This window comes from Vulpes vulpes, chromosome 1 (genome assembly GCF_048418805.1).
Source record: "Vulpes vulpes isolate BD-2025 chromosome 1, VulVul3, whole genome shotgun sequence".
NCBI lineage: Eukaryota > Metazoa > Chordata > Mammalia > Carnivora > Canidae > Vulpes > Vulpes vulpes.
The window spans coordinates 36,638,672-36,654,245 of NC_132780.1; the positions used below are offsets into that span (position 1 = coordinate 36,638,672).

General features: G+C 34.4%; 1 protein-coding gene across 1 annotated transcript in view; it reads right to left on the reverse strand.

Moving 5' to 3' along the window:
* Positions 1-2,004: 2,004 nt before the first annotated feature.
* The window catches only part of ALDH1A1 (aldehyde dehydrogenase 1 family member A1), a 55,325-nt gene continuing 41,755 nt past the window's right edge, over positions 2,005-15,574 (reverse strand). Inside the window, exons 11-13 of the mRNA XM_026001549.2 lie at positions 10,200-10,357; positions 7,757-7,831; positions 2,005-2,613 (exon numbers count right to left, since the gene is read on the reverse strand). Of these exons, the coding sequence (XP_025857334.1) occupies positions 2,541-2,613; positions 7,757-7,831; positions 10,200-10,357 (306 nt within the window). The 3' untranslated portion in view covers positions 2,005-2,540. The remainder of the gene's footprint in view (positions 2,614-7,756; positions 7,832-10,199; positions 10,358-15,574) is intronic.

Consider the following 15,574-nt stretch of genomic DNA (forward strand, 5'->3'; position numbering starts at 1 on the left):
GGATCCTGGGATCAAGTTCCGTATCAGGCTCTGCATGGGGAGCCTGCTTCTCCCTCTGCCTATGTCTCTGCCTCTCTCTGGGTCTCTCATGAATAAATAAAATCTTTGAAAAAAGGAATTACGGCCAGCATGGCTTTATAAATTGGAGGGAAAGAAAGACAAATAATGTCTAGAGGCTCAGGATGAGCCAATATGAAACAGATATTTTCTGTTTAATCCTGTAATGTCTTATTTATATAACAAAGACTTAATTTTCAAATATTTAAACTTGCTTCTGGCTTTTGTCTTGTTCTGGGTTCAGCCCTCTCTGTTTTACATTTTAAAATGTTCTGGTGGATTGCTATTACAATATTAACTTGTCTACCTATTTATTTATGCATGATTTTAAACATATCTTTGAAAAATGTAGACACTGTCTGGTTTTTGGAAAACACAACCCTCCTTTGCATTTGGCTATTTTTTCTTCTCAATGTCCAAAAATTTTTCAGTTCTTCCCACGTCTTCAAATCCTCCAGTTTTCAAAGTGATAATTACATCCCAAATCTTAAAAAATCATCCAGATTGCCAATCGTTTAGGCCCACACAATTCTGAGAAACTTTTGCAATCGGGGTTGAATTATTTTGAAAGAATTCCATTTGTTTGCATGTTGTGGCACTAATTGTGGCAGCTGTTATATGTCCTGACAATAATGTTACCGAGGTATCTACTGATGTAAAATGATAAGCAATGATATTTATAATATATGAATCTGAAAAAAAGTTATCCTAAACATTATTCAGCTTATATGTTAGGTGGCTGAACTAGGAACATTTTAGAACATGTATACACACAGAATGTTCACGTATTTTTACTTTCTCCATGGGCACCCAGATGGAAAGTTTTTTGTATGAGGGCATAAACATGTAAGTTAGTTAGTTTACACAGAGGTCACTGTTCCAGCTCTTCCTCCTTGATCCCCATCTCTCCTCAGGATACTCACTGCTAATTTGTGGTGTAGAACAGCATCCTCCAATGTGGATTCCTTAGTGCTAATCAGTATTATATCAGGGTAGGAGAAAGGGAAAGTCTATAGTTAAATAAATTTAGAAGAAAATCTGTATTAAACAAAATCATATAAGTTGCAGGACTTCTCAGAAGCTAGAATCCACTACTGTGCAATTCGAAACTCCCAGAGGGAAAATACGATATTGATTTTTTCCAATTTCTTTTTCCAAAGGAACATGTCCTGAGAGAGAGTATGTTATGGAAACTCTTTCCTCTTTATTCATTGGAAATCTGCTCATTATTAAGGTTCAAATCCAGTCAAATTTCCCTTATGAGGCTCTTTGCAATTCCCTCATAAAAAAAGCTCATCCTTACTCCTTGGGTACCTTATTATCACACTCTTCGGTTTCTTTGAATTCTCATTCCCTTTACATGCCCATCATTAAAAAAAAAAAAGTTTTTTTTTTTTGTATGGTGTCTTTGTTCTCTACTAAATCAAAGTATCTTGAGATAATGAAATATCCACTATTTGTTTGTTTTTTAATAAAATCTAACATAGGACCCAGGACTTTCTAGAAACTCAATAAATGTTTCCTGAAAAACTGAAGTCACCTACCTCAAATGTTTGCTATTGATTTTAAGACTTCCTCTGGAAAAGAAAATATGTTTCTTTACCTCCTTGAGAATGAGTGGATTTGACTTTTCTTCTTAAATACATCTTTATGCCAAATTTAACACTGATTTTGAATGACAGGGAGAGTAAATCACCATAACCAAAACTTCTGCTTTAAAAATTCAAAGCACCTGGGTGGCTCAGCCAGTTGAGCACTCAAGTCTTGATTTCGGCTCAGGTCATGGAATTCAGGGTTGTGGGATCAAGCCCTGAGTTGGGCTCCATGCTCAGTGTGGAGGCTGCTTGTCTTTCTCCCTCTGCTCTTCCCCCACTCATGCTTTCCTCTCTATCTCTCTCAAATAAATAAATGAATAAAATATTTTAAAAAATTTAAACTTAACAAAAATCATGCAAGGTTGTTTTTATTAAGCTTTATATATAGATTACAGCTAGGTAATACAGGCATTACTACATTTGACAAGCAGACATGATAGTCTAAATAACATTTCAACAAACTCCACTGATTTCACAACTATTAGTAACAGAGCACATCTCCCCAGTTCAAAAGTATATTAAGGACTTTAAGAGGATGTTAGAGAAATAAGCTACATGACAACTGGTCCTCTTCTATAACATGATTATCCTGGAAAAGTAGTTACAAGAAGAAGCACATAACTATTACAGAGTTTGGAGAAGTCTTACATTAGATCCATCCTTTTTTTACAGATATGACTTGGGGACACATACTAGAAGATAAAGGATTCTTTCAGAATAAGCTACATGTCAAGTTTTCTATCTGTAGTTTTAATGCTAATATGATTCGCTTATGTTTAAAAAAATCAAGAAAAGCACAATTTTGTATTCAAAACCCACTACAATATATTAGCAACTGTAGGAGATGCTTAGTCATTGAAGATTCTTTGCTTCATTCTTGTGGTTTCTTTATGAATTCTTCTGAGAAATTTTCATTGTGACCATCTTGACCTCTGTGTATTCTTGGAGACCATATTCTCCCCTAGAAAGAGAAGGAGAAACCCACGGAATTTAGCACAACAGGACAAATGTAGCATCGTCCATGACTCAGTACAAATTCGTTCTTGCCTATCTAGTTAGAGACAATGGAAAATATTTTCTGCATACAGAAGCATTTCAAATAATAGCCAGCCAACCATAAGATATCTGGTCTCACATAAATCCCCTTGTGGGGAACCTTTTGACCTTTTTTGTTTTCATTTTAAATGACTATGTACATTCTGCTGATTTTCAAATAAATTGTCCAATTTTGACATTGTCCTATTTTGCTACAAAAAAACTTACCTCAAACAGGGAGATAATTCAGTCTAAGAAGAATTTTACCATTTCTACTTTAGGCTTGAGTAAATAAGGCAGATATAGTACAAGACAAAAAGTCATACTATAGAATCACTTGAATAGTGGAGTAAAACTATAAATTCAAGTAGAGTTTAGCTTAGCATTTTTACTGGTGTGTGATTGGCCCAGAAGTGATGAGGGGGCATTTTTGTTCTATTCTGCCCTAATACGGTTTGAAACAAAATATTTTCTAGCTGTAGTTTTAATAGTATCTCTTGACTTTTGGGAAAATAAAACAAAACAAAAGAAAACCCTGACCTTTATTGTTAGAGTTTGTTTTTGTTCTTTTTTGTTTGTTTGCTTTGTTTTGAGAGAGGAACAAGATGGTTCATTAGTTTAAATTCAGGCCTTTGGGCTTTTTGTGGTTTGGGGATTTTTCTATTCATACAACCACTGCCATTTGCTTATATAACTCTTAAATCCAACCCAAACAATCAAGAATTAACCTGAGTCAGTCACTTAGGATCCTGGTATCCCGTTATGGGTTTATCGAGAGCTCCTACCAGTTTTGAAACTGCTATTTACCCTCTTTTGAAGAAATGACTAAAAGCATTGAGTTTGTTATTCTCTATATTGTTTCGATGAGAGGATTAAATTGCATGTTCATAGGAGCACTCTTCAAATTATAACACTCAGGCACATGCAGGCTTACAGAGCAAAATGATCTTGATCCTTTTCTACCCCTCCCTTCTGGTGATGTAGACAGGTATGTAGAAGACATCTTTTTCTCCTGGGTAACCTAATCCTCTTACACTGATTATTTTCTTGGGCAATTAAGCTTCTGAAAATACCTTCTAAAAGCTTCAATGAACATGTTCTTCAAAGTAATTAAAGGGCTCAGCCTCAGTTATCTGAAACCCATTAAAGGATAATATTTTAGTAAGTATTTTATCTCACAAAGTTAGATAAATTAACTCAAGATTTTTGCCAACGGGCTTTTCATTGTATTTTGGTTGACATGGACACTTGAAACTCTCAGGAGAGTACCAAGTGTGATTATTGTCATTCTCAGGCTGAAGTAAGTCTTGTTCCCAAGTATTTTGATCATACTTTCCTGTGTCTATGATATAACACAAAAACATTTGTTTGTATTTCTCTTTATCTTGATGGTCTGTGAGTTACTGGTTCTGTGCTTCTAAAATCCTCAAGGTACCAATCACGTGGGACCTTATTAGAATGCGGATTCTGTTTCAGTAGGTCTGGGGAGAGGCCTGAGATTCTGTATTTCCAACAAACTTCCACATGCTACCTTTGCTTCTCACCTGGGTCTATCTACCCTGTAGTAACAGGGTCCTAGTAAACAAGTTACATATGTTTTTCACTCCGTACCCAGAACTGAGTAAAAAGTTTTTGTAAAAAAATAAGTCATGCAAAATAACCTACACACACTATGAAGTAAATAGTCATAGACTGGGAGTTTATAAGCAGAAAAGTAAATTAAAAGGCAGAGAGAGCACAATGCTGAAGGACAGGAAATGTGGGCACCACCAGAATATAAGGTTTGTGGCATTGCCCTATCTCTCACAGTTTTCATCTTTCCGAAAAGATCAGCAATTGCAGTGAAGGGTAGGAGTGGGAAAATAAAACAGAGAGTCCATGAGCTCCTTTCTTTACTTAAGATCCTATGGTTTTAATCCTAAAGGGAATTCAATGGATAAGAACTTCCTGGCAGTTGACAGAGTAAGAGATGATCTCACAGAAAATACAGGACTTGATCTAGTGCATGAAACAGATATAGGATGTCAGTAAGCAGAGAAGGGAGCATTTCTGAACAGGATGTTGTAAGTGGCATGTTGAGGGGTTCGTGAATTTGGCTCATGGGGATTTATGGGAGTGGAGAGTTATGATTTCAGAGATAAATAGGATAAAGATTAAGAAGTCTTGTATTCAAGAAAATTGGCTTACATTTTGTTAGTGGAGTGGTGAAAAGCCATGGATATCTTAGAAAGTTTTTGAGGAAAGAGAGTGGCAAAAGCTGGACTCATAAAAAGAACATGGTGTAGTAGAGGAAGCATGATTGGACACTAGCCCACCAGCACTTGAATCTCCACTCCACATCATGCAGCTTGTTTCAAGTTGTCCAATTTTTGAGCCTCTCTCTGCTCCTATTTTAAAATGGAGATGTTGACAAGTCTTTTAAGATGGCTGTTTGAGAGTGAAGTGACACACTGTGTGCCCATCTTTGAGCATTCTGTTACCAGGTGGGACTCAGCAAATGGTTCCTTCCTTTTTTTCCTGGATCCTTTTCTTTATAATATCCATTATTAGAGAGTCCCTTTGCAGAACTAGCTACTATACAAAAAGAGGTAACAAATGTTAGGTTATTCTGAAGAACAGTTTGTTGTTGGCCCAGTTATCTAACACATTTCCCTAGGAATATTGAAGATAAACAATCAAAAGAGACAAAATGACTAAAGTAGACCAAATAGGTCAATTTTATTGAATGCAGTTTGGTCCAACAATTGAGACATAGGGAAATAAAGTAAGAGAATGGAGTGGAAAATATGAATCAAACATCAGTAATTCCCCAAAGTTCTAGAATGTGAATATAGATAATTTCCTTCTATATCTGTGTAAATACAAAGGAGAGTGATGCTGTAATTTTTTTTTACTTCAAAAATTCTGGCTAAGAACGCTGTTACTGTCTACCTGAAACCAAATTCGGTGAACTTCATGGACAACTCATTTGCTACAAGATGCTTAAAGAAAATTACTGAAGCAATAACCTTACATGATTCCCAAGAGTTCAATTACAATTTATCTTCAAAAACAGAAAGGTATAATTGATCAGTTGGGAACAGAGTACTCAAAGAACCAAAAATAGTGGTAGTATGCAAACCTCGATGTGGTAATAATACTAAGGGCCCGAAACTGGGATTGGATCTCAGATCATGGTGCTGGCACTGGAATGTGTCAAATAGTAGAAGTTCCTTCCTTTGTGTCATTGTGCTAATTTTCACTTCAGTTAACATAAGTCACTTGAGGCTTTACCAGTATACCATTGCAAACTTAATTGGTTCTTGGCAACGCACAGGATATTTATTTTCTCCTGTCCCTTGCAGAACAGGGGAACATGAAAGTGTTACAAACTACTGGACTTATAGAGAAAGCTCAGATGAATATTTTTTGTTTGGTTATATTTGCCAAGTCAGTCCAGCAAACATTATCCCTGTGCCTACTTAAGTAGCGCCAGGCTCAGTTCTGGGTACGGAGTGAAAAACATATGTAACTTGTTTACTAGGACCCTGTTACTACAGGGTAGATAGACCCAGGTGAGAAGCAAAGGTAGCATGTGGAAGTTTGTTGGAAATACAGAATCTCAGGCCTCTCCCCAGACCTACTGAAACAGAATCCGCATTCTAATAAGGTCCCACGTGATTGGTACCTTGAGGATTTTAGAAGCACAGAACCAGTAACTCACAGACCATCAAGATAAAGAGAAATACAAACAAATGTTTTTGTGTTATATCATAGACACAGGAAAGTATGATCAAAATACTTGGGAACAAGACTTACTTCAGCCTGAGAATGACAATAATCACACTTGGTACTCTCCTGAGAGTTTCAAGTGTCCATGTCAACCAAAATACAATGAAAAGCCCGTTGGAAAAAATCTTGAGTTAATTTATCTAACTTTGTGAGATAAAATACTTACTAAAACTGCCCCCCCCGCAGTTATATGAAGGGTGGGATATGGTATCAGATATCTGGGGCTCATTGGCCCTATTTTACAGAGCAAATACCTAACGAATGTGTACTGAGAATGAGGATGGACACTTTATCATTCTTCCTTTCTACTGGCTCGCCAATGATGATTGCTTCATTGTTAATTTTGCTGATTTATTTAAATGACAAAGTAGATGGCTATTTAATGCATTCATGACCTTTAGAAACGGAGACTCATTTTTACTTGCTATTTACAGAATAAGCAGCTTTACTATGTTTGAGTCCATAAGGTTTGTATATGATGTATCTTTATTCCTCAGGACTTTTTAAGGGTATTGCGAAATACAAGAACATTTTAAGAAATAAAATGGTTAAAATTGTTTGAACAAAATTAACCAAGTATATTGCCACCATGTTCTGTGTATACATATGCATATGCACATTTTTAAAGAGTCTATATACACAGGTCTCAAAAGCAACTTGAAGGCTTGTACATGAATATATATATATATATATATATATATATATGTATATTTTTTCAAGCTAGTCATGATTATAAAACGTTTTCCTTAGCTAAATTTCTCTTTCAGTTTATATTTTAGTGCAAAAATAACTAATTCAGGTAATTTACAATTTTAGATTCCATATCAAAATATTTCAATAAATGAGAATCACTCATTACTTAGAAGTACTTAGAAGCTTTTGCGATAAAGACACTAATTTATTTATTTAAGAAGTAGAGAGTGTTCTCATATTTTCACATTTCTTACAGTCACCAATTTACAGTTTCTGCCTCATTTTTGGAAATATTTCCCAGATAGATTACATTCTTATATACAGCAAGAAATTCTAAGAAAAGTAGACAATATTTCAATAACCAATGCAAAGTGCTTAGTATGGTCCCTTATGAATAGTAGAAGATTAATATGTTATATTTCCTTTCTGCCATCAATCTGTTGCACTTATGGGCTAAATCCAGCATTTAAAAGCTATCTGACAGTACGAATCTCCAGTAAAGAACAGAGGCAGGTTTTAATTCAAGTAGCAATATGGATTAATTTCTCTGAGTGATAATCATTTGGTCAAGGTAAGTATTCATATTAATAGAAAGTTATTCTTACAGTTCTCTTCCATTTCCAGACATCTTGAATCCACCAAAAGGACACTGGGGAGATACCACACTATAGCAATTCACCCTGAGAAAAAAAGAAGTATATTATAGATTATACTTAACCTAAAAAATAACTTCTGAATTTGGAATTTCAAAGTTCCTTAACAACCTGTTAATTTCAACATGACATATATAATATACTCATTGTTATTTTTTTAAAAAAGCAGTACTATAAATTAGAATGTGAAGATATATATGTATACTGCCTAGAAAGACATAGAATGGTACAGCTTGGTAGTCATTTCAGTAGTACATCCCAGAGAAGTTGTAGTTTGAATTATGAAAGTTATGAATTATGTAGTTTCTCCATGCCATAGGAAAAAGAATATGGTTTGCCAGAGACTGCAATTTGTTGTGTTGTGTTCTTTACTGCCTATATTCATAAGCGTTATAATTCTCTTGAGGATTTGTATATAACAGGCTAGAATTAATTATCTTCTGCAATTGTAATATGTATCACATTACTCAGTTCACTTTTTCCATTAATTGGTTTAATAAATTACTTAAACAGTCCTTGGCAGGAGTTGGATTTCACTATTAATTTGTTTATCCCTTGCCATACTTTATAAAATGTTTAAGGATGTTCTATGAACATGTATAATTACAAAAACAAGAATAACTAGAATTAAAGGAAAAATTATGATAGAAGGTCAGGACAAGGAGGAAAAGTTAGAATGCATTTTTGCAGGGCATGAACAATTTGTTTAGCTTTCAATCGCCTGGTGGCCAAAGTGAACAGCAACATTTAATTACCTATATGATTCTCATTATACATAAGAAGAAAAAAATATTACTTAAAGGAGAAACAATGTTCTTTTAAAATTTTCCTCTCCCTTGATGTTATTATAATAGAACAACAATGTGACTCCTAGATACATTGCATTAGGCATGGAAGTTTGATTATGAATTTGATCTTGAGACAATATTCAGACATTTCCTCAGTTAAAGCATTTACTATCCAAATTCCTAGAGCTCCATGTTCTCACTGGACCACAGTTTCTTATCCAAGTCTCTCCTTCTGAAGCATAGTTCTTAAATAAATGTATGCTTTCAAAGGACAACTTGTCTCAGCTTTAATTGTTCTTCAAACTACAAAAGCAGATCCCTACTCTGAAATTATATTGGTGAAACCCCAGCAACCCTGGGATTCAATAGTTATCCTGAAAACACCAAGTGGAAACTATGTCTGGGACAATGCCAAAATTAGAATTATGTTCTAGAATAAATAGCAGTAAGAACATGCCTCTGTTTTAATAACAGAGGAATTCTTGACTGGGAATTTCCACGCCACTGGGCAGGATGATGTCATATGCTTCCCAATCCAGCAGGTATATAACATTCCAAGTAAAAAACTTGAACCTGTCTTTGTTGAAAGATGTAGAAAATGAGTTTGCTTTCTTGACCTTATACTGAAAATGAAACTATTTTAAGTATACGGAGAGTTAAGAAATAAATATTCAGTTAGAGAAAAGTGATCAGACTTGTCAACTGATTCCTCCACAGTCCTTTCTTTGTATAAAGAAGGGGGGTTCTAGGCCTATAAGCCCTGGCTTTGTCCTCTTAGTAGCTAGGCAATACTGAGAAAGGTATCTAGCCTCTCTAAGCATATGTTTTCTCTTCTGTACAATGGAAGTGATAATATTTAACCAGATTATTTCAATGTGTAAGTAAGGTGATGCATAGATGTGTGGGTTTTGCATGTTTGGTTGTTGTGTTTTAGAATGGAAATTGGTGCAGTCTTATGGAAAACAGTATGGAAGTTCCTCAAAAGATTAAAAATAGAATTATCATTTGATCCAGCAATTCTACTTCTGGGCATTTATCCAAAGTAAATAAAAATATCAGTTTAAAAAGATATATGCACCCTATATTCATTGCAACATTTATTGCAATAGCCAAGATACGGAAACAAGCTAAGTGTCCATCAAAGGATGAATGGATAAAGATGTGGTGTATGCGTACAATGGAATACTACTTAGCCATAAAAAAGAAGGAAATCCTTGCCATTGGTGACAACATGGACAGTCCTTTAAAATAAATCAGAGGAAAACAAATACTGTAGCACTTCACTTGCATGTGGAATCTAAAAAATAAAACAAAAAAACCAAAAACCTATAGATACAAATAACAGACTGGTGGTTGCTAAGAGAGGTCAGGGATTGGGAGTGGAAGATACAAGTGAATGGGATCAAGAGGTACAAACTTCAGGTATAAGATAAATAAGTAATGGGGATATAATGTACAGCATGTCAATTACAGTACATGATTTTGTACTGCATATTTGATAGTTGCCAAGACAGTAAATCTCAAAAGCTCTCATCACAAGAAAAAAAAATTAATTCTGCAGTGACTGATGAGAACTAGTCACTCAGTATTATGTAGATTTGACTTACCACACTGTCCCAGCCTGCAGAGCAGAGGAGACTGTTACGGCTTTATCAATATCTTTGGTAAAGATTCCTGCTGATAAGCCATAGTGGGTATTGTTTGCTCTCTTGATCACATCATCTAAAGATTTAAACTTCATAATTTGCTGCACTGGTCCAAATATCTATACCATAAAAAAATGAATGGAATAAATCAAAGTAACAGGTTAAAACTAAATATTTTAAATGGTATTATAGTTTTATTCCCCTACAAACAATCCTAAATTAAGATTTTATTTCATATTTCAAAGTGTAAGAATCAAAATGGTAGCTGCTGGAATGCGAGGTTAAGATAGGCAATGGTCATGTGTTAAATTCCCTTTGAAACAAAATGAGATACAAATAAATAAGGCAATATTCATTTCTTGTTGTTGGAATTAGACTTCTAAGAACTTACCATTGTGCATAAAGTCATTAACTTTAGAGCTTCTTTTGCATTTAGGAATATTATAGTTTTCCACATCAAGTCACTACATAAAAGCAAACATAAGAAACCAACACTTCTTCTACCAGATAAATGAGTAAGCAATAATTGATAATAATTATTTTGTTTTAGTGTATCATCAACCGAAGTATCACCTATTTTACTGGATATAGATCTTTTTATAACCAGCCAAATTAAGTGAAACAATGTGAATTTTTGTTCAGATTCTACCCTTTAGCCAAATCTCAAGCAATACCCATGTACCAAGCAAAATGATCCATTAATGTGTGAGCTTAAATCCTCAACCACTAACCAAAGCATGGGTTCATTAACAATGACTATAATCACAGGATTGGAAGCCAAAATCACAATTTGCTCATTCAAGCCTAAATTAATTGCTCTTTCATTTTTGCTAGATTCTCCTAGTTAGCTCAGCCCAAAGCCAGCCTTATTCTGTATCTCATCCCCAGATGAGAGAAAAACAATTGGATTTTCTCTTAAAAACTAAGCTCCTGTATTATGTTTCTATAAAACATACATTAAATTTAAACAAAGAGGGGCCTTTCTGAGGGTTACTAGAATTTTTTGGGAAATGTAAGTTAGGGGAGGCAAAAATCAGAAAAGATAAGTAGTTTTCTGGTGTTCAACACTGATCTAAGTTTTGAGAGTAGGGGGCTACCATTCCATAGAGGCTGAGTGCAAATTCTAAGACTGTAAATCTAATTATAATATTGTAACTGGGAACCAGATATACAGCAGATATTGTAACAAATGTGTTAATATCTTATACAATTTTAGTTGAACAAAGCACATGGTTCAAGACTTCTTTGCAGTAGTACACAAGCTACTCCACCATGTATATTATTGGAACACAATAAATGTTTCCTTTATTGAATCTTTGTTTTCCTTTGTCCTTTCCCATGGTATGGGAGAACAGTAGCTCTAATAAGACAAATATTTGTTGATTTGTGCAAAACTTACATTCAAAAAATCAGTTGAGGGTTGCATTGGTGTGGAGAAACTATGTTTGATTATCCAAATGTATCTGTTTTGTTTTTCCTATTTATTTACTGTTTGCAAATCTGATTCTGCACTTTCCCCTTGCTTGATGGCATTTTGGGAGGTAAAGAAAATAACCCTCTCAGATTCTCCATCACATTAAACATGAAATACAAGTTCATTGGATGGAAGATTATGATTCAGTATATTTGAGTTGCCAGTGACTTCTTGTTATAGTGTATTATGGAACATCTTCATAACCCAAAGTCAATGAATCTATCTCTGTATTTATTAAAACCCCTCTGTCCAGGGCACCTGGGTGGTTCAGTCAATTAAGCATCTGACTCGAGATTTCAGTTCAGGTCATGATCTCGGGGTCATGAGATAGAGCCCCATGTTGAGCTCTACACTCAGTGAGGAGCCTGTCTGAGATTCTCTCCCTCTCCCTATCCCTCTCCCTGCTCATTCTCTCTCTCTCTCTGTCTCCGAAATAAGTAAGCAAGTAAATAAATAAATAAACAAACAAATAAATAAATAAATAAATAAAATCTTTAAAAAATAAAACCCCTCTGTCCATGAAGGAGGTTATTTATAATTCCCAAATGCAGCTAGCCTTTCCTATTTATGTAGTTATATATCACATCTCTGGATAACATCTTCTTAATGTTAATCAGTTTGTGCTCACCAAATATTTAATAACAATATATTTGTCTAGGAAAATTAGGAAGTGCAAGAGCTGAAAACAGGGCCAAGAACATATGAGGGTGAGGAGTCATGTAGGGGATAAATATTATTTTCAAATATATGGATAGCTTTTATGTGGAAAAAGGCATACTGCATGTATGGGGTTAACGAGTAGAACATAAGAGAAGGGACTTACATGAGGCCAGAGGTAGAAATTTCTAATGCTTAGCATTGTCCAAACATGGAAAAGCCTAAGAAATAATGAGTTTACCCACTGATGCTGTTTAAAGAGACACTGGCTGGCCATTGGCCTGGAGCAAACCAATGGACATAGTGGGATTGGAGATGTGGGCTTAAGAGATCCTTCTAGCTTTATGATGCTATCTATAATTTTGTAACAGTAACAAGTCACCCAAGCTCTTTGGATCTCAGTTATAGATCTTTTGGATCTATAAATTTGACTTTTGACCTAAATTATCCATAATCTTCCTTCTAATATTAACAGTCTTATCACCTTTAAGCAGAATGGTTCCTATGTGCTCCATGTCTACAGTGTTAGGTTAGGTGGGGTTGGGTGGATAATAAAGTTAATATGAGCAACAGTAGGTCACATAGAAAGAGTGGGAAATGGTGGTCATGAGAATTAGGCTATACTTGCAAGTTGCCCTTATCTGTCCATGTGACCTACCCTCCTTTCTACTCTGGACCTTACATTTTTCATCTACTATTTAGGATGATAACAAGAATCATAAATCAGTTGACTCTGTGACTCAAAGAAGAACTTAAAATACAAAAGGCTTAAAGATACAAAACAGTTCAAAAGAGTTTGACATGTTATATTCACAAGGGTAATAAAATAAATATAACATATAGGAACTGAAAACAACTACCATGTCATTATTTAGGAAAATTCTTGGATCAGAATACTACGTTTAATTTTATTTAGTTGCCAATCGTTAAAATGCAATATAGGAATTATACACCTTATAAATGTTCTGAGATTTTTATTAGAAAAATAATGCCAGTCTAAATAGGTGAAAATAATGAAAGATAGTATTTGTCTCTGGGAAGAAAAGACTACAGGCTTTCTTCTAGTATTGGAGTGATACTATGAAAAGAAAAAATATCATGATACTTCTCCCAAGAGGTTGTAGTGAGAACTAAATGAGAATATTTCATGTTTATGTAAATATTTTATATTTCTTTATATAAATATATTTTTATATATAATATACATTCAACTTTCTAAAAATAAATACAAATGTCAGAAATATATATCTGTATATATTATATAAATAAATCATTTATATTTATTATATTTCATAGGACTATATTAATATTTTATATTGACTATAAGGCTCTTAGCTCTCTATCTGGCACATAGTGAACAATCACTAAATGGTTCTTTTTTTTTTTCGATAAAGATTTTATTTATTTATTAGGGAGAGAGACAGCTAGAAAGAGCACAAGCAGTGGGGAGAGAGAGAAGCAAGCTCCCCACTGAGCATGAGCAGGGAGCCTGATGTGGGGGTCAATCCCAGGATCCTAAGATCATGACCTGAGCCAAAAACAGATGGTTAATGGACTGAACCACCCAGCACCCCTATATGGTCCTTCTTATTAATAAAAACAATCAAACAAAACTCTAAGCCAATATCAAACTATAGACCAGTATCAGCTACAGCAAATATTCTTAAAAAATATTAACAAATAGTATTCAGCAATGCCTACAAAGAATTATATACCATGACCAAGTGAGATTTAAGGATGGTTCAATATTCAAAAATCAATTAATACAAGACATGACATTGATAAAATGATTTTAAAAATACCACATAATCTTAGTTGATGCAGAAAAAGCATTTGACAAAATCCATCCTCCTTTTCCTCTCAAAAAATTCAGAATAGAAAGGCACTTCCAAAATCTGATTAAGGGCATTTATGAAAATCTCATAGTGATTATCATATTCAGTGCAAAGACTGAATGCTTTTTCCCCAAGATAGAGAACAAAGCAAAGATGCCCTCTCTTGCTACTCTTATTCAACATAGTGCTAGAATTCTAGCAAATGAAAAAGGCAAGAAAAGGGAATAAAAAGCATACAGATGAGAAGGGAAAGAATACAGTTATTCCCATTTGTAGATGACACAATTGTCTACATACAAATTTCCAAGGAGTCTCCAAAAACCTCCTAGAATTACCCAGTTCAATGACATCAAGAAAATATACAAAATACATTATATCTATTTATATAGCAATAAGCATACGCATACCAAAATTAAAGATTAGACTTACAATAGCTAAAAAACATACCTAGGCATAAATTCAATAAAACATGTATAGGATTGAAAACTACAAAATCCTGATGAAAGAAATCAAAAAAAGGTATATACAGACCGTGTTCAATGACTGAAAGATTCCATACAATAAGGATGTTAATTCTTACCAAATTGATAGATATGTTTAACACAATTCCTCTCAAAAGTCCAGCAAGATTTTAAAAAGATATGTGGACAGGTTATTCTAAAATTTATATGGGAAAGCAAAAAACTAGGTTAGCTAAAACAATTTTGAAAAAGAATGAATTGAGGGGATTCAGTCTTCCCAATTCTAAGATGTATTATACAGCTACCATAACCAAGAGACACATAGATCTGTGCGACAGATATCTGTTCCACTTGAAATTATCAGTGGAACAGATAAGGAAAACTAGAAATTGATATACAGATAAGGACAAGTGAATTTTGACAAAGTTGCAAAAGTGACAGAAATGGAAGAAGCCACCTTTCAACAAATGATGCTGAAGCAATTAAACAAACAAAACCCAACAACCTGGAATTAGGTCTCACCCCTTACATAAAAATTAACCTAAAACAGATCATAGACTTAAGTGTGAAATATATTATAAAACTGTTTTTTTAAGATTTTATTTATTCATGAAAGAGACAGAGAGAGAGAGAGAGGCAGAGACATAGGCAGAGGGAGAAGCAGGCATGCAGGGAGCCCGATGTGGGACTCAATTCCAGGACTTCAGGATCACGCCCTGAGCCAAAGGCAGACTCTTAACCGCCGAGCCACCCAGGCATCCCCATTATAAAACTTCTGGGAAAAAAATTAAAATAATAAAAATCTTTTAGATTTAGGAGTAAATGAAGGGTTCATATGTTTGATACCAAACACTGTCCATACAAGGGGAAAATGGTTATTATTAATAAAAACAACCAACCAAAATGAAA